This window comes from Brachyistius frenatus, unplaced genomic scaffold, assembly GCF_029030835.1.
Source record: "Brachyistius frenatus isolate BFR_SWC_R1_liver_20210118 unplaced genomic scaffold, ASM2903083v1 Contig_4, whole genome shotgun sequence".
Taxonomy (NCBI): domain Eukaryota; kingdom Metazoa; phylum Chordata; class Actinopteri; family Embiotocidae; genus Brachyistius; species Brachyistius frenatus.
This window is the reverse complement of record NW_027210603.1, coordinates 1,689,378-1,709,112: the sequence shown is the minus strand read 5'-3', so window position 1 is coordinate 1,709,112 and position 19,735 is coordinate 1,689,378. Positions and strand designations below refer to the sequence as shown.

At 43.9% G+C, this 19,735-nt stretch overlaps 1 protein-coding gene across 4 annotated transcripts; it reads left to right on the top strand.

Moving 5' to 3' along the window:
- Window positions 1-1,067: 1,067 nt before the first annotated feature.
- Window positions 1,068-18,290, top strand: LOC138627145 (arf-GAP with GTPase, ANK repeat and PH domain-containing protein 1-like). 4 transcript variants are annotated; one of them, XM_069709287.1, is made up of 20 exons: window positions 1,069-2,004; window positions 2,545-3,814; window positions 8,976-9,034; window positions 9,129-9,216; window positions 9,325-9,410; window positions 9,617-9,758; window positions 9,847-9,981; window positions 10,075-10,196; window positions 10,352-10,510; window positions 11,487-11,570; window positions 11,948-12,052; window positions 12,140-12,287; window positions 12,818-12,946; window positions 13,104-13,241; window positions 13,391-13,450; window positions 13,800-13,951; window positions 14,051-14,141; window positions 15,471-15,693; window positions 15,842-16,145; window positions 16,538-18,290. In XM_069709287.1, exons 2-20 carry the CDS (start codon window positions 2,629-2,631, stop codon window positions 16,817-16,819), a joined length of 3,693 nt encoding a protein of 1,230 aa, XP_069565388.1. In that variant the 5' UTR covers window positions 1,069-2,004; window positions 2,545-2,628; the 3' UTR covers window positions 16,820-18,290. The 4 variants fall into 4 exon arrangements, with proteins under 4 accessions (XP_069565412.1, XP_069565388.1, XP_069565395.1 ...); XM_069709294.1 differs by having other exon boundaries at window positions 1,069-2,133; XM_069709303.1 differs by lacking the exon at window positions 1,069-2,004 and adding an exon at window positions 2,131-2,222.
- The last annotated feature ends 1,445 nt before the right edge of the window (window positions 18,291-19,735 follow it).

The following is a 19,735-nucleotide window of genomic DNA, read 5'->3' as shown; positions in this document are numbered from 1 at the left end:
TCTGTCTGGTAAATTCTACACATCTCTCTAAGTTTGTAACGCAGTATTTAGTTTTGTGTTTCTGCAACTGTTCCCACAACTTGAATATGACATGACATGTAAACGTGACATTGATCTGCAAAGTCGGCAAAGTTCCCTTATATATTATATATTAACATTGAACAAACTAATAATTTAATATAAAAATTTATATTAAACTGCAAATATCGATTGTCAAAATCCACCAACCGGCACCTCTAAACCTTGAAACATGTTTTATCTAGTTTAAATTAAATTTGATTCTCGTTAAAGTGTGGAAGTGACAAGTTGTGATTTACTGGACTTCATGCACCATCGCCCCCCGTTACACGTATCGTTGTTATAATTTGGTTTGTGTATTTTATAACCATAACAAAGTAAAACCCAAGAGATGATACTGAGGCGTGTTAAAGAGCTGTGGAGGAGCTTATCGGCAGATATTTATTTTAATTTTTTTTCCCACTTTAACGAGACCGTTGATTTGATTCCCATAATGGTTCCAGTCGCTGCATCCAGCTTCTCCATTTACTGTGCAAACATCAGACTGACATCAATCTTCTCATCCGGCTCTCAAAGCAAACGAAATTCTATAAATCTATTTAAAATTTGAAGCCAAAAAAAAGTCACCAATCTACATATGTAAAATATGCTTCAATTTGTGTGTCATGTAAAATATTCACGTGGACTCTGATCTTTTCAAAGTTGATCTTTTTGACAGCTTAGTTTTGCTTATTTTCCCCCTTAAAGTTTTATAGTTTCATCTTTGTTTGGTATTTCCTTGGGTCCATTGATCCATTAAGACCAGAAGGACTCGTGTTTAACTGGGAGTGAAATTGACAGGATTTAAAATATATATATATATATATATCTTGACATTGTTAATTTCCAAAGCATTAATTTTCCTTCTCTCCATCTCTTCTATATTCTCCTCCTGTCCTGCATCTAATTACCCGAACCCGTTACAGTGTCATTAGAATCTGCAGTTTTCTCTTCTGAAATTTCAGAAGACGTTTCTTCGTTCAGCCGTAAACAGCTTTCATCCTCTTTCACATCTGCCTTATTCTTTTCCTATTTTATTTCCTTCAGCACTTATCCAGATTTATCCACCCTCACCTTTTCCCTCAGAGGGGACGTACACAGCGAGGCAGGGAGAGAGAGCAGGAGCTGCCCAGAAGGAGAGAGGAGCCACCGACAGAGCAGATGCACTGGCAGGAGGAGCACAGCTAAGGTTTTTTTTTTTTTTTTTTCTTCTCCTTTTCTCCCGCCTGTCTCTTTTGTTGTGTCGACGCAGATAAAAAAATAAAAATCCCACGAAGAAGGACCACCATCACCACCGTCACCGTCCCCAGCCTGATCGCCGGAGCTGCATCCAGAGTGGAGCTGGATGTGCGTCAGGCTAACGGCAGGTTAGCGTTGAGCTGCAACGCTCTGTGGTAGCGAGGAGGAGAGGAAAGAAAAAAAGAAAAAGGAGGAGGAGGAGGAGGAGCTGTGGTGGGCTTCCTCTCCCTCACAGACACATTTTATTGACTTGCTAATTGGATGAGGCACTCGGAGGAGAGGATGCAGTGACCGAGAGGAGCTGCTCTCCAGAGGAGGGATACGGGCACGAGACGGCGTTGCTTGGGATGCTCAAATTGGACTACTTTATCTCCTTCGAAAAAAATCGAAAAAAATCCAGGGGACATAACAACAGATGTTTTTCAGCATCTCTCAATGATCCTCGCACCGTGCATACATAATTTTATGCATGACATTGTCGAACGGAGGCTCCAGCTGCTAGATGCTTCGTGACAAGTGAATGATTTCCATTTTGATGTTTTCCCAGTGCGTTCGCTTTCACCTGTTTTTTGCCGGCGCTCTCTCTCTGTGTCAGCCTTGTTTGATGTGCCATTTGATATGAATGCTAATCTGTGGCAGGATCAACTCCTCGTCGGATCAAATGCACACGGAGCTGTGAGTGGATGTTCTTCGGGGGAAAAAATGAAGGTATGATACGAGCCAAAGCCGAGACGCACACCGTAGTAGGGTGGCGTTATTCAGCCGGGATCAACCCTAGTCAAGAAATGGATCAACCGAGTGTATTGACTGTTGCGTAATTCCAGGCTGAAATCTGAGGCAAGGACCACCAGTCAGCGGAGAGACATGTCTCCTGCGTGTCCGTCCGTGTGTCCGCATGTCATTTCTGTACAGAATACAGGAGTTTGGTGAGCAGACAGGAGGAAGGATTATGAATGAATCAGTGGTAGAAACCAGTAGTAACGGTGTGCATTGAAGAGGATTAATGGAGGCAAGAAAAAAAAACAACAGTCTAGACTTGTTTCACCACTGGGTCAGCCTTCTGAATAAATTCTGCAAATTTGCAATTGAAAGCATTCATCTATTTTTATACCTGGTTTCATGTTTTTAATCAAGGTTTTAGAACGGAAACTGTGATATCAGTCATTATCAGCTGCACAGGGTTTGATCAGATGTCTGTGTTTGATCTGAGATTATTTAATTTTTTTTCTCCTCCTCCCTCTGCTTCAGTCTTGTCCCGGTTGCCATGACTGAGGTGTGCAGGTCTGCTGAGGTCAGAGAGCAGGTGCCACTGTGCTGAGGTCTGCTGTCCCAATGAGCAAAGCGGGCAACCCACAGAAACGCACCACCTACCTCATCTCCCTCACTCTGGTGAAGGTTGAGGCTGTGCCAGAGGATGTAGCGGCGAACCAGACGGAGGCTCTTCCAGAGGGGGAAGGGAGCCCTCAGAGGGAGGAGCAGGAGCAGCAGGAGCAGCAGGAGCAGCAGGAGCAGCAGGAGCAGCAGGAGGAGGTGAGCGCTGCCCCCGTGAAGGAGGAAGGACCCGTGTGCGGGGATGTGGCGGAAAAAGAAAACACGCATGTGGGCGAGGAAGTGGAACAGGTGCAGGTGAAGTATGGCAGCCCCGGTGAGAGCAGAGGGAAGCCTGAGAGGTGGGAAACACACCAAAAAGACATCTTCTCAGCCAAGCAAAGCAAAGACACTTCTTTTGTACACCCACCTGTTAGACAAATGGTGAAGGTGTACGGAGGAACTACCTCTGAGGGCACCGTGCGCAGAGAGGGCCCCCGCTCTGAAGCCTTGCGCCCTAAGACGGAGCTCTACCGGGAGCCCCCCATGCTGTTCCTGAAGGGTGAAAACGGAGCGGACCTGAGCGGCCGCTCGCGCTGCAGCCTCCCCTTCTCCGTCCCGCCACAGATGAGCCAGCGTCCCGATGTCCTGATGAGGTCACACGCAGGAGGGACCTCTGCGTGTTGGAGGGAGCTCAGAGAGACCAACACCACCTTGTATCACTCTGCAAAGACTCTGGACCGAAGGGACAACCGCTTTGGGGACCAGTCCCCGTTAATGGCAGCTACAACTCTGGGGCCTTACAGGGCGTCCTGGGCGGACAGCGACGGCAGGGGGACGCTCATCCGGCCCGGAGCGCCTCCCCTCAGCGGGGGGTTTTCAGGCATCATGACCCGGGACAGCCCCCAGGGGGAGAGATTTAAAACGGTGTCGGTGTCCTTACCTGCACCTCCTGCCGCCGACTTGTCCAGGCCTCCGAGGAAAGGCACGAGTCGCACCCTGGACAACAGCGACCTCCATTCCCCCTCGGAGGACCTGAAGAAGGGGAAGGAGGGCCCGGGAGGAACCATCCAGCGAGCTCCTCCACGCGACCGCAAGATGCTCAAGTTCATCAGCGGGATTTTTACCAAAAGTACAGCTGCGGCACCGAGTGTGAACGCAGCACCGCCCCTCTATCCAGCTGTGGAGAGGGGCTCGAGCGAGGAGGAAGGTAAGACCGCCATCCATCATCCATCTGCTGCATCTGCGCACGAAACTTTTACACATAAACGGCCAGCTTATCACAGTTTCACACATCTTCACTCTTTTTAATGAGCGTTTCAAAACCCCAGTGAGCTGCGCAGACTCGGCAAAATAAAGAGGACTAAATCTATCTGATGTAAAACTATTTTCCAAATGACAAACGTGGCAGAAAATATGATAATATTTTTTGTTTTGGTTCATCCATCAGTGGTGCTTCGGGATGAAATTTGGCCCCTTTTTTTCTTACATGATTAAATAGGATCATATATTTATTACCATGTCCTCTGCCCAGTGGCCTCTGCAGCCGTGTGGACCGAAACCAAAAACATCAGCTCCCATTTAATCCCAGTAATGCTCTTACAATTCATTAATTTACTTAAACAGTTCATTTATTTTGGGCTCCTGCAGTAAATTGCAGTCAGTTGGGGTATTCAATTATAAGGTGAGTGCAAATATATTATCATTATTTTAATGCAAAGTGGATTTGAATTTGGCTGCAGCATGAGTTTAAATCCCGTCTTCTGCACTTTTCTTTGATTAAATAGGTATTGTTTTAATTAAATGCACAAGTTAACGCGAACATGTGGTAACTGAGAGCTTCACAGGTGAACAGAATCAGTGTTTGGGACTCAACAGGTACAAATGAACAACATAAAGCTCCAAGGAGAAAGTTTAAAGTCCGCCTTTTCTGTCTTTGGGGGATTTAGTAAAACAATTCTACGTTTTCATTACCACCCTGAGCATCAGTTTTTAAGAGCTTTGAAATAAAAGGAAATAACTGCATTTGGTGGAAATGCAATCACCAATGGATCTAATGAAATGGGGGCTCCTCTGAGAGGTTAGACAGATCCAAAGAGGGAAAAAATAAAATAAAAACTCGGATGCTCTGGCATTTGGAGCTGCAGAGGGGAGAAACCAATTAAACCCGCCTGAGAGATTAGTATGGCTGTGGAATATTTGTTTCTTAAGGTTAAGTGGCATTTGTCCTTTTAATATTAACATGTCACTTCTTCGTGGGTAGATTCAGTGATAATAAAGAGCTGAGACAATTAGCTGAGGACAGAAGGCTAAAGATAAGCTGATCAATAAAGATGGACCGCTTTGATAATCAGTTATCACTGAAGTCCTTTTTTCAAGTACAGCTGCATCTTTTCTTTGTTTTATGTGAGTTGTTTTTTTTAGTTCTGGATCAAAGAAGAAATTTAAAGATGTCACGTTTAGGCTTTGGAAAAATGCGTAATTCTCTCCATTTCTGATGTTTTATAGACCAAACAATCAATTACTGAAGTCAGAAAAATGTATAAAGAAAATATGATATGCTCGATTTGCTTGAAAACAGGCTGGCTCTGTTTTTAAAGATCATTTCGGCTCTGCAGGACATGTGGTACAGAGGTGATTGTGATATTAGGCCGCTGCAAATGAATAAACTGCTGCCAGACAATGAATACGGCCGACTTACAAACAGCAGCAGCCAGCTACGAATGGATTTTTAACTTAATTGGTGTTGAAGACAGTGTTTTCAAATGTAGTACAATTTGTTCTCTGTCAGTACGCCATGCTGAAGCTTCACTGTAGACATCAGAAGAGTGAAGCTGCTGTGATCTCTCTCCTTGTGTACTTTCACTGTGATTACGATGTCTGGTTTTTTTTTTTTTTTTTTTTATTTTTTTTAATGAATTCCCCAAACGCTCAAACAAACAGAAATTAGAGTCAAAAACTACAAAAAAACGCTTCAAAGTTTTTCTATTTGAGACGAAATATATGCTTGATCAATTTGTCATCGGTTTTATATATTCTAAAGGAAATGATGGGCAACAGAGAGTGTGGGATTGGAGTAAGCTCTGAATAATTTGTCAGGAGTAAGTGGGACATGAATAATTAAGGTTGGGGATACACAGTGCTGTGTTCATCGGCGGAGTGAGGCAAGCGGGGAACCTGCTACTTCCTGCTCTGTGCATGGAGTTAATCAGCCTTCAACTGGAGCCTATTCATCCGTCACTGCTGCGTCGTGTTTAAGTGTTTGCGAGCGCCGCAGTCAACATTGTGCCGGGATGTGCCTTTAATCACGGTGTATAATGTCAGCTGTCTGAGGAGGGAGAAACATCAACGATCCACCTTTCAATTCAGAAACCCCCCCCCACAAAAAAAAAAACATCGGTGAGCTCTGATGAAATGCGAGAGGATGTATTTATACTCGGGGTGGACATGATGTTGCTCCCTCACACACACACACACGCACGCACGCACACACACACACACACACACACACACACACACACACACACACACACACACACACACACACACACACACACACACACACACACACACACACACACACACATGTCGCTGTATCCATGAGAGACCATTTATTGTATGGAGACCCGGGCTTGGAGGCTTCTGGAAAACGGAGTTGCCATGGCAACAGCAAAGCCGCGAGAGATGCTGTTTGGTCTGTGGCGTGATGCTGTCGATGGAGGGGAGTGTGGGCGTGGGGATTGCCCAAAGATGGGGATGAAGGGTCTGAAGTTAGAATCCGACCGCGGCTCCGCCCAGCACAACAACGTGTGTGTGTGTGTGTGTGTGTGTGTGTGTGTGTGTGTGTGTGTGTGTGTGTGTGTGTGTGTGTGTGTGTGTGTGTGTGTGTCTCCGATGATGTGGTTGCTACACCAGCGTACGTCTGCGAGCTCTTTCACAGTGTTAACCAGAGCGTACCGTGTGAGTGTGTCCGCTTCATGTTTGCAGGTGTGTGCGGCGACCTTTCATGGCTCCTAGGCTCGAGGTCTCTTAGCTGTAGTTCTACCGTAGATAAGACTAAGGTGTCATCAGCATGTCCTCAATGTTGAACATAGACCTTTAAAATGTAAAAAACAAAACAAAACATGTCTGTCAATAGTGTGAACATTGTAAATCATTTCATAAAAGGAATCAGTAGGTTTTAAGAACTGACACCAATGAATGTGCAGTTTCTGTCTTAGATATAGAAACTAAAAGTGATTATTTCATCATAATTTTATGTCTGGGGAATAATATTACTGCTGAATATGAGAATAAGTGATTTATAATTTAAATTTTTTGGGGGGGCTTGGAGATGAAATACATTCCTGACCTCAGGATCAAATAAAACCTGAGCTATAGAGTTATAAAGATAGGAACAATAAGAATACATTTCAACAGTTGCCTTCGTGCTGTAACTCCCACACTTTGACTTTAACTAACCCGGCTGTCTGTAACTGTTCAAGTGTTTTTGTCACATAATTCATCCTCCTTAAAGCATCTTATTTCAGTCTATTAGCATCAAATCTGATGAAGCAGCTTCTTGCTGCACTGAGCGCTGCAACTGCAGAAGAAAATAAGATCATTATGATCACAGCTAACCAGTGAAGGAGGTGGATTTTGCCATAATCTCACCATCATTTATCATCACGACATTTAATGTTATTTTACTATTTTGAATATCAGGCTGTCACTGCTAAATGGATGTGTTTATTACTGAAAAACAAACATCTTATTAATTTGTTTTTTATCTACTAATAAATTATAATAAATGTAGAAGCTATTTTGGTCTGAAAGAAGCTGTGTTGTGCACAAATTATATTTTCACACGGAGTTCCATTGCATTCGAAACAGAGCAAATGCTCTTTTTTTGAGGAACCAGTTAAAACTGCGACCAGTTAGATTTAGTAAAAATTTGATGGGATTTAAAGAACTGAGAGATGGGAGTCATCTGCCTCTTCAGAGACACTCGCATCTGATGATCTGTAACACGACGAGTCACTTAATGTCCTCTATCAATTCTCAAAGATTCAATTCCTTTGAGTCGTGTAGAAATTTCACATAAAACTAACCCAAATCTCACCATTCAACTTCACATCGTTTGGTCCCAGATTCTTTCTTCTTAGGAGAAAAATCAGCAGAGCAGGAACTCCGCTTCGGTAGTTTTCCCTCTTAGAGAGAAATTGTGATGTATTATAATGCAGACTGACACACTTGTATATTGTAAAACGATGACATATTTCGACAAACAATGTGACACATTTGGAAATGATCTCAACCTGCTTGCTGGCTGCAAAACACATTTATTAACGTTTTCATTCCAGCTTTTCTGACTCAAATCGTCGTCTTTCTGAAGTCCTTTTTTTTTTCTTCATCATTTTGAGAACCAAGTGGCACATTCAGTCTTGTTTCAGTTGACAGCGACTTCTATAAAATTCATGAAATGAGGGAAACTGCACGGGGAACAAAATGAATTATCTCACCGCAGCTGACTGGATTCCTTTTGTTTTTTTCCTGTGTGCTTTCTCTCTTCAAAGCTGTATAAAAGAATAAATGCCTCGTTAAGATGGGATTTTGCAGGGTTGCCACAATAGGAGGGTAAAAACAACTAAAAACGGTGGGCCTGACAGTGTTTGTGCACTCTGAGCTGCATATTCGTACACTCGAATGAATTTCCTGGCTGCTCGGTGTCTGGAGGAGCTGCAGCCTCCCTGAAGCCCGAGGGGGAGCTTGGACTTTCGCACTCTGCCGATTCCACCGGGTCGGCAGTCAGCAGTTCCTCCTCTCAACATTTTGGGAAATAGTATTTATTTTCAACTCGGCCAGAGTCAGATATTTGGGTTTGGTTTCAGGTCTTGTTCAAATTATAGCATATTTATCCTGCTTTCCTTCACATTTTCTTGAACTCGAACCAAATAAGTCGTGTCAGTGACTAGTTTTTTTTTTTAATTCAAGGTGTGTTTTTGGGGTTCTTTATTGGAGTTTGTTTGCTTTTTAGATAATTGCAGACACCCTGTACCACAAACTTCTTCTTCATAAAATGAAAAGTTATATATTTTTTGAAATTTAAGCCATCTTCCTCAGTCAAATGACAAGACCAAATATAATTTCATCTCTGTGTTTCTAGCAAAGAAACAGATTCGAGGTGTGGCTAGCCTAGCCTAGTTAAGCACAAAAATGAGAAGCAGAAAAACAGAAAACAAATATTAACCTACAAAAAAAAAAAGTACACTAACTATAGTTACTGCTACCAATTAATTGTAACTCTCTGCTTGTCCTTATCCTTTAATAATGAACCCTTCTTGCTCTTTTTTTTTTTTTTTTTCAATGTTTTTGTCCATGTTTGTCTTCAGCTGGATGCACCAGCAGTCAAGAATGGACCATGAGCCAAACTGTACAAGAGCTTCACCTGGTAAGAACGAGGACACGGTTGTAACCGAGCTGTGAGTGGGTTCAGAGACTGAATTCATATTTCATCTCTGCTGGTGTCTGTGTGTTTTCTTCAGGGTGTTTTGGGAGGTCTGTGCAGTGGGAAGTCGGCTCTGGTCCACAGACACCTGACAGGAAGTTACCTGCCGCTGGAGAACGCAGAAGGTTAGTTTCACTTCTCCATCTCGCCAACTACCTGTTTGTTTGGTTATTAGCTGCTGTAACATGTGAAATGTTTACTGAGACGGCTGCTGTGTGTTTCTTGTCTGCCAGGACGACAGTACATTAAGGACGTCCTCATCGATGGACAGAGTCACCTGCTGATAATCAGAGAAGAAACAGAACTCCCAGGAGCTCAGGTGAGAATCTATTTCTATTTTATCATCTATTATATGTATTTTTTTTCATTTCTTTATGTATCCTTTATGTAGGGTTGTATTTTACTTGTTTTGTGTGCGGTAATATAAATAAAGTTTTATTTCCTTTACCTTCACTTTTAAACTTTACTTAAGTTCCTCTCAGCCTGTTCTCACGTATCTTCTTCTTCTTTCTGTTCCCTCCTCAGTTTGCCAGCTGGGTGGATGCAGTCATCTTGGTCTTCAGTCTGGAAAATGAGTCCAGCTTCCAGGAAGTTTACAAAATCTACCACCAGCTCTCCGTCCACCGGCCCGTCTCCGAGATACCTTTCGTGGTGGTCGGCACTCAGGGTGAAACTCTCACTCAGCACGTGCTGCTGCTCAGACGTTTGCAGACATGAACTCTTGCTGTAGTCATGCAATGTCTTCCTTTTTGCAGATAAGATCAGCAGCACCAACCCCAGAGTGATAGACGACGCCCGGGCCAGGCAGCTGTGCTCGGACGTGCGGCGCTGCACTTACTACGAAACGTGTGCGACGTACGGCCTCAACGTGAACAGAGTCTTCACTGACGGTGTGTTTTCCCGGTCGGAGCCGGACTCTAATGTGCAGAGGATGAATCTCAAGCGTCTCTTTAAGTGCTAATGTTCAGTCATTTGTTTCACAGCTGCTCAGAAGATCATGGCGGCCAAGAAGCAAGCTGCTCTCCTGGCTTCCTGCAAATCTCTTCCCAACTCTCCCAGCCACTCCGGAGGCTCCACCCCCGTTTCCGGCGTCTTTCCAGGACAGGTAAAACTCACTCTGTCTAAGAAAAAAAAAAAAGACTCAAAGCGGTGCCATTTATCTTCTGTTGCTGTGTTTGAGGTTTTCACACTCTTTTATCAAACTCAGTTATCTCAATTATCACTCCATCTCCTCCTGCTCTGTCTGTTTCCTCTCTTCAGGCCAGTAACGGAGGTCAGAGCAGTGATTACTCCTCATCACTTCCCTCCACTCCTGTGATCAGTCACAAAGAGATTGGCAGAGCAGTGAGAGGAGAGAAACAGGACAGCGCTACGCCTGGCTCGGTCCGCAGCGTCCGGCGGCGCACCTCCAGATTTGCGGTAAATACGAGTTACAGCGAGCACCAATCACGCCAAACTCAAGACAAACTTGAACTATATCTCTTTTTTTTTTCTTCCCATGTTTGAAAATTAAACTGAACACAAGCTCTTGAAGACAAATCACTGCAAGAGCAAATTTATGGTAATATTGTGAAATTTTACGGTCTCAAACAACGATTTTATCCACGTCTGTTTATCTAAATACTCAAACCTTTGTCTCATTTTTTACAGTATAATATTACTCATGCAAGCAATAAAGTTGTGTTCAGTTAATGTGATATATTAAATCCAATATTCACTTCTATAATATCAAATAAAGCAGCTTTATTCAGATGGTTATTTCATAGTCAAATTCTAAAAATAAGGTGCTTTTAGAACAAAAGTGGGTCACAACCAACGACCGTCCGCACACAAACTTCCCTCTAGTAGACTCAAGGTGATTGGATGCACTTGATGAAAGCCAACATCTGAACAAGAAGCAGATCAACTTGCTGAATCAGTCACCTGCCAGTCGATCAGCTTCAGTTTTGTTTTAACATGTACAAGCATCTTGTTTTTAGACCTTGTTTTTTTGGACCTTTTCCTGTTTGAACTCACTTTGGTACGGTGGTTATCAGGGATTTTTTTTTTTTAAATTAAAAAACTGCTGCCGTCTGTGTCCGGTGTTGATGATAGTGAATCAAAACAGGAAAGTTATGGGTCAAAAAGAAAAAGAGCTGAAAAAAAACTGCAGTTGGATGATTAATATCTCATCGTTTGATCCAATTTTAATACAAAAACACTGATTAGTGCAGCTTTCATATTTTGTGGAACTAATATTGAATTTATTTCTATAAATATTTCCTCTATTTATAAGCCAGCTTTTACAATCATTCCAGGAGATTCCATTCTTTGAGAGTTATGAATAATTTTTTTGAACTAATGGCCTCCTTCCTGCCTCTGACGCAGTTATTACTCCTCATTTCTTTCCCTGCAGGGTCGAAGAGGCAGCGACTCAAACAGACGGAGCGCCGACTATAAAGGCGATCTGGGCAGCGGGCGCTGCATCCCCATCAAACAGGTAGGACACAGATTGAAACACATCCTCTGATGATGGTCTGATGACCCTCAGCTGAGGACAGCAGTCACTTCGGATGTGTACAGCCGGCTTCATCATGTGGCGTGATGAAGCGCTGCCATCTCACATGTTGGGCCTGATGAAAAAGATGGTGGGTGTTTCTTGGCAGCCAGCGGTCATTATGCTTCTGACACGTGTGAAGTGAACACACACACACACACACACACACACACACACACACACACACACACACACACACACACACACACACACACACACACACACACACACACACACACACACACACACACACACACACACACACACACACAGATGATTAGCAATAAATCCTCACTGTTCGGATCCGTCACCTCCATCAGGGCATCTTGCTGAAGCGCAGCGGGAACTCGCTCAACAAGGAGTGGAAGAAGAAGTACGTGACACTGTCCAACGATGGCATACTGTCCTATCACTCCAGCGTCAACGTGAGTGTTAACGCGGTGTTGCACGAAGCCGCTGCCGAGAGCGTGACCGGTGTTCGCCGGTGACGGCCGACTGCTTTGTCTCGGCAGGACTACATGCTGAACGCCCCGGGGAAGGAGATGGACCTGCTGCGAGTGACGGTGAAGGTGCCGGGGAAGCGGCCGCCTCGTGCCGTACCCACCTGCGGCCCTCCGGTCGGGCTCAACGGGCGGGTCAAAGATGCGCCGGGACCCGACGGTAAAGACGAAAACACGTTGTTCTCTGCATTGAAAAGGCTGAAATGAATACGTCAGAGCTTCAGTTCCTGTGATGTTTCACAGCTGATTTTAAACCTTCACCCTCGTCTCTCTAAATGTGGAAGTCAGGTGCATGTGAGTGGAGTTAAATACAGCTCCTATTGTAGCTTTTTTTTTAAAGAAAAAAAAACAATTATAAACAGAAGAAAGGGAAAGAAGAGAAAGCACGAGACAGAAGTACTTTGTATGAACTGGATCGTTCCTTGGATTTTCAGTCTGTTTTGAACTGAGAGGTCAAGACTGAGTTAGGAGGAAGAAAAACTGCCGTATAGTGCAAAACCTCTGCAGGAGAATAAAATTGCATCATAAGGGATTTTACAAGTTTTGCAAGAGAGACTTCCTCAGTCATACTCAGTTACATCTCTTAAATATTTCTGCAGTTTCTACCAAATCAGTAACGTATTTATTAGATGTTAGAGGGTGATTTTTCCATTTGATGTTTGTCTGAATGTGTTGCTGTGACCTCTGCAGTCCCGGTGAGCGCCAGCAGCCTCCTGCAGGTGGAGGAGATGGAGGGGCTGGGTGGGGCTCTGTTCCTGAGGGGTAACAGAGGCGTGCAGCTCGGTCCTTCCACGCTCTCCAACCACAGTCAGAGCATCGGTGAGTAAAGGACTTTCCTTCATATGAAGCTCAAAGGATTAAAAAAGAGGAGGAACGCACGACGAGTGTCGAAGAAATGCTGCCAACGATCATGCGTAAAGATGGAAGACTCTGCAGCAGCGTCACATGATTTATGTTTTCCCGCTCTCGTTGCTAGACTCTGCAGTGGAGGGAGTGTCCAGCTCCTCTTCCACCAAAGATGCCGGCTTTGGCTCCCCGGTGACGGACAGGAAGAAGCACCGCAGGAAGAAGAGCATGAACCAGAAAGGAGACGCCACCATCGGCCAAGCAGACGGTGGGCGCAAAAAAACAACAACATCTGTCTTAACGGGCAGCATTCAGCATGTCGCTAAAAAATACACCATCATGTTCCTGTAATCACAGCCTTAATTAAGATAAAGTAAGTTAATAAACCTACCTGATATTTTCTCTCTTCTCATGCAGCAAAGCGCAAAATGTGGAAACTCAAAAGCTTTGGTAGCTTAAGAAACGTAAGCAAGACAGGTAATGTTGATGTGTCACTGACGCTCTGCACACGCCCACCTGTCCGTCACAGCACGTATCACAGCTCTAACACAGCGTGCAGAAATGAAACCGTTCACCACACTTCAATTAGTATTCTTCACTTCCTACTTGGATGCAGATTTTAGCACGAAGGTCAAGGATTATTTTTTTTAACAGCAGTTCACGAGCATAAGAAAGCTTGTTTATATCTGATTGTACTCCGACTCCAATGCTCAACTACGCTGATGTATGCAAACTAAAGCTCATAATGTTCACAAGCTGCTGCTCATATTTCTGCATCTTTAACATTTTCTGTGGACAAAACAACCAATTGGTCTTTCTGTGTCAGATGAGGATAACTTTGACTTCCTGGTCGTGTCGAGCACCGGCCAGACGTGGCACTTTGAAGCCCAGGGTGTGGAGGAGCGGGACTCCTGGGTGCAGGCCATCGAGAGCCAGATCCTGGCCAGCCTGCAGCTGTGTGAGAGCAGCAAGAACAAGGCAAGACCCAACGACAGAAGGCAACACGAGCCGCTCTCAGTTTCCACTTCCGTTGCTGAATGGTTATTGATCGTTTCCTGTGGTTGTGGTCGTTCGCAGGCTCGCAGGAACAGCCAGAGTGAAGCTGTGGCTCTGCAGGCGATCCGCAACGCGAAGGGAAACAACTTCTGCGTTGACTGCGACGCTCCGAGTTCGTGATGCCCTCATAGTGTTCAGACTTCACGGCTGCTTCCTCCCGTTCCAACTCTCCTGCATGTGTCATCGTCCCAAATTCCCCCGATTCTTTGTTCTATTAGTCAGATTTTACTTTAAGTTTGTCTCCGTCTGTGTAGCTTCTTCAATATGAAGTTATCTTCTTTATCATGCAAGCAAAAGAAAAAACAATTGTTTTGAGAGCAAATCTTTCACATTGCAATCAAAAATATAAATGAACTGAGAATTCAACTATTTGCATTGCAACCAAATTTGCTTTTACAGTTTTGTTACTTTTGGTCACAGAATTCAGAATTTTGCTTCTGAAACTCTTAAAAACCTTTATTTGTGAAGTTTCTATTGGTTGTTTGTGTGTGTGTGTGTGTGTGTGTGTGTGTGTGTGTGTGTGTGTGTGTGTGTGTGTGTGTGTGTGTCAAACCGCCAATAGAAACTTCCGTGTCCTCTATGCCCCGCCCACTACAATTCTGAATTCTGTGACACAAACTACCAAAACGGAGAAAATGTCTCTGTAATGGAAATTTTTTTATTGTTAGTTCATATATTTTTACTGGATTTTTTTTATTTTTTATTGCAGTGCAGGAAAATTGCTGCTTTTTTTTTTTTTTGCTTACATAATGAAGACACAAAAATACCTTTGTATTTCAAGAGGTTGTGCAGAGTGAGGACATAATAATTTGCTAAACACTTGAACCTCCTTCAGTTTCTGTGGGGGCTGATGCCCCGCTACCTGAATGACATATTCCTCATATGCACTGAAACTTTTATGCTACTTTTGATTATTGTTAAAGTATGAAGGCCATTTTAAAGAAACCTGCTGACGGGTTCAGAGCACAGTTTTAATCTAGTCCTTGAAATGATTTTTTTTTTTTTTTACTTACATAAGGAAAGTATCTGGCAAAAGAAATAATATTAATTAGAAGCTAAGTGAGCCAATTAGGAAGGACGTGCAAACATTGTGACTTGTTTGATTTTGGCAGTGAGCTGCGACGCATACTAACGATGAACTTTTGTTTTTATATAGTCAGTGAACATGTCCTATAATTATATTCAGGGTGTTGGATATCACAAAACCAAACAGAAATAGACCGAGCAGTGAATATTTTTATATCGTTTGAACACTTTAAAGGGCCGGAGGATTTATCGTTCTCAGATTTAACAGCCTCCCTGTCAAACTTGTCCCGACAGGATATCACACAGCTTGAGAGATTTCTGTGGGATAACACGGCCAGACTGGCACACACAACAAATTCAAATGTTAAGCAGTGTCAAATGAAAATGTGAGTATATTTTGTTGTTGTTCTCCAAGATCCGACCTGGGCCAGTCTCAATCTGGGCGCACTCATCTGCATCGAGTGCTCCGGGATCCACAGGAACTTGGGGACCCACGTGTCGCGGGTCCGCTCGCTGGCCCTGGACGATCTGCCCCGAGAGCTCACGCTGGTTCTCAGCGCCATCGGCAACCACATGGTCAACTGTATTTGGGAGGCGCGCACGATGGGCCACCGTAAACCGGCACCTGATGCCTCACGGTAAACACAAACCGCATCACAAACCGGCTTCAGACGGATGGAAGTCTGAGCTGCACACCGAAAACGTTTCTGTGGAAATGCTTGAACTAGAAAAAAGAGAAGAAGCTGTGAATGTGTTTCAGCTTTTTCTGTTTCCCTGTTCGACCAGAGAGGAGCGCGAGTTGTGGATCAGAGCCAAGTATGAGCAGAAACTGTTTGTGGCGCCGATGCCTCCTCCCACTCCAGGCGAGGGCCCCGACATCACTCTGTCAGGCCGCCTGCTGCTGGCAGTGATGGAGCACAACCTCCCCCGGCTGCTGCTGCTGCTGGCCCACTGCACGAAGGAGGACATCAACGCCCCCCTCAGCCTGGCGCTCTCTTCCAGGTCGCTGCTGGCGCTGCGGCTGCCCGGCTCCGCCCTGCACGCCGCCTGTCAGCAGGCCGACGTGGTGATGACGCAGCTGCTTGTTTGGGTGCGTCTCTCTCGGTCTCTGTTGTTCTCACACTGATTCATATCGACAGAGAGCTGCAGAGGAACAGTGTTTCAGACCAGGTGCAGCACAGACGAGGTGTGAAATGACTTCAAATTTCTTCATCCACAGCAAACTTTCACGTTGGGTTATGCAAAAAAGGCAAAATGATAAGCTCAGCAAAAAACAAAAATGGTTAAAACAGCTGACTCAGCAGACGACTTAAGGTGGTCTGAATGTCCGAAATGCACAAAGTTAAACCTTCTTTGGATGATTTAAAGCAGCTTTCAGGCTGAAGTGGAACTTTATTCCACATGTGATCAAACCTCTGTAAAATGTTGCATACAGGATAATAACAAACCGAATCCATGTCGTCATGTCCTCTTTCCTTCCAGTACGGCTGTGACGTTCGGTACCGGGACGCTCAGGGCCAGACGGCGCTCGCTCTGGCTCACTACGCCGGCAGCCAGGAGTGCGTCGACATCCTGCTCCAGTACGGATGCCCGAATGAACCGCTGCCCTCCGTCGCCGCGACAGTCGGCTTCGCAGCGTCCTCCGCGTCCAGCTTCCCCGTTGCCGTGACGCCGAGCCTGACGGTTGCCACGACGCTCAAGATCACTCACAAGAGCGGCGGCACCAGCTTGAGTTACAGCACCTCCAGGAGAGCCGTGTCATAATTGGAAATGTGGTGTGGCATATTGTGTGCGTGTGTGTACGAGTCGCTTTGCCCTCATAATGTCCTGTACATCCGCACACAGGCCAGCGATGATGGTTTTAAAGGTGTGTGTGTGTGTGTGTGTGTGTGTGTGTGTGTGTGTGTGTGTGTGTGTGTGTGTGTGTGTGTGTGTGTGTGTGTGTGTGTGTGTGTGTGTGTGTGTGTGTGTGTGTGTGTGTGTGTCAGTGATTAAAAAAAACTGGTACACACACAGACTCACATTCAGTCTGCAGCAGAGATTTAACCAAAAAAAAGAAAAAAAAAGAAAAAAAAAAGAAAAGAGAAACTGTCCTGACGACACTTTGTACTCGGCGGTAAGGTAACACAACCGGACGCCTCTGCAGTCCCGTTTAATAGGAATGTATTGAACTGTGTATCAGACGGTATGATTCACATCTCATCTCCACTTTATTCTCCTCTCAATTAAGAAAGGAAATCCACCTGCAGCCAATCAGAGCAGAGCAGACGTACAGAAGTCTTATTAACTTTAACAATGAATGTCCGTTTTAAATCCAGCTGGTCGTTAATACATAAGTTCTGTTGTGTGAATTCATATGAAAAACTTGGGTCGGCGGTTTTAAAGATGATCAAAATACCTGTATAGAAATGCATTGATGAAATACTATGAATCTAAAAGTTTAAAAAAAAGTGCTTCATTTTCCAGATTGTTATTGTATGATTTGTACAGTCGGTTCTGTGTATAAAACGCGCAGCTGTCCAGAGATTCACCGTTCGGTTTTCTCTTCGATGGACTCTTTAAGACTGAGATTTTTATGTTCATGTTTGTACCTGTGTGTCAGACATGAATACTGTACAGGATGTGTGCGTTTTGGACTCCAGCAGTAGCTTGTGATCGAGGCGAGTGTAACACCGGACGTGTAAATGAAACAAAGTGAAATGCCTTGATTTTGATTGAATGTAGACAAAAAAAAGTTCATTAATTCAGATACTAACGTGTTTTCCAGATGATAGTTTTTCGTTGAGCTGGCCGGGTCTTTTATTTTTTAATCAACTAATATATTATTCCTGTCGCGACTGATGGAAACTCGTCTCCAAAACCGGGCCTTTGAATGATTTCAAGATATTTCTAAGTGGCTGAAAATGAACATGAAAGGGAGGAATGTTCCCCAAATTAATATTTTTTAAAAAAGGCATAAAAATAACAACAACAACCCTCCCGCAGTACTGTATGTATTTTTTGTGTTTTTCTGATGACTCAGCTGAGTGTACAGGTCTGTAATGTAAGCATCTCTCTCCATTTGTACTTTTTTTTTTTATTTTACTCACGCAATGATTCACAGAGCATTCATGATCAATACACTGAGGCTACTGGCCAAGCTGTGGTGTTTTTGTTGAGACTTGTGTGTATGTGTCTGTTGGGATTATGTTTCTCTATGGACTGATTTTGACCCTTTAATAAACCGTAGAGTTTACACCCGGGATGTTGAAGGGAGTCACTGCATGCTGGTGAGCCGAGGGGGTCGCGTTTCAAACAGTCCTCCATCAAAGAGTGCTCCACCGGCATCTGAACCTGAGATCTTCTGGATCAAACCGGCCTTTGTTAAAAAGCCCCGACCGACTCTGACCTACTTCTTTGTAGGTTGAAGTCACAGATTCATTTATATACCGTGTTACCGCCGCCGAGCCCGGTTCAGTTTCTGGGATTCGCAGTAAATTGAATCGCAGGATGAAAGTGACACAATCTGCGGTGTGAGATTTTGTCCAAGCATCATCTTAAAAATAACAAAAATATGAGGTTTGTGTTAAAAAGAAAATATACCAAACAAAACAAAGCCTCTTTTATGTCACACAGCTTTCTGTCTGCCAGACAAAATGTCCTCAAGGATGTTTGGCTTATCGCTCTCAGAGCTTCAAAGGAAAAGAACATCTACAAAAAAAATGAGGCAAAGCTCATCAACAACAACAAGGTTGCTCATAACGAGAGTCGTGAATAGTTTTCATGACGACTGGAGGATTATTGATTGATTCATTGCCTTTTGTGAGTTTTCAATTTATGCTTTTTTTGTGTGATTTGAGCCCCAAAAAAATAAGATATCAACTTCTCTGCAAAACCACATCAGCGCCGGTTATAGATCACATTTTGTGTTTTCCCGTTAATACAGATGGATTTAATCTACTTCTAACATGTTTGTGTTTACGGGACAAAAATAAGTCAGTCAACAGACTTCATAGCGTGTTGAAGTCTGTTTACTTTGTACACAATAGGAGATATATGTACAATAATTTAGCAGATGATCATTTCATCTTAGAATAATTTTTTTTTAAAAAGCCTCAGAAAATAAACCCAAACTGCTGTGATGATGTCACTTCCTCTCACTGTATTTATGTGGTTTCGGATAAATTAGTGAAAATCATGTTGAATTTACTCTCACGAGCTTATTTGTCTTCGTCCTCTGCTTCTGTTTGTCCACTCGAGCTGTCCGTCCAACGTGAAATCCTCCTGACAATCACAGAAGGAGGTTCAGGAATGTGTGCCAGCAGGACTGGGACGAGAAAAGAGGACTAAATAAAGACAAAAATTACTGCTTCGCCTCGGAGGATTCATTTTAAAGGAAGACATTTACGGTCAGATCCATATAAATCCCTCCATTTGCTCCCACTGGCCTGTTTAGAGTTACACCCATCTGAGGGGGATAAATAGTTAATATGACTCCCACATCCACATTATAACGTTTGACATGAAAGCTCTTTGATCAAGTTGTAGTTTAACAATCAGTTTGCAGTGGCGCCTTTCAGGTGATGCAACTTTGAACCACTAAAGTGGAGCAAAATAAAAACTGAGGTGAGCTGAGGAGAAAGCTGCCTGTCTACAGATGTGTCTTTAAAACAACAGACAAAAGGAACGTTTTTGTTCTTA

Bases quoted from the DNA above. Each gene is read 5' to 3' on its own strand.
- LOC138627145 (XM_069709287.1), top strand. From the start codon at position 2,629: ATGAGCAAAGCGGGCAACCCACAGAAACGCACCACCTACCTCATCTCC. The intron at 9,217-9,324 runs GTTAGTTTCACT...CTTGTCTGCCAG, and splicing joins GCCGCTGGAGAACGCAGAAG to GACGACAGTACATTAAGGAC. The intron at 10,197-10,351 runs GTAAAACTCACT...TCCTCTCTTCAG, and splicing joins CCGGCGTCTTTCCAGGACAG to GCCAGTAACGGAGGTCAGAG.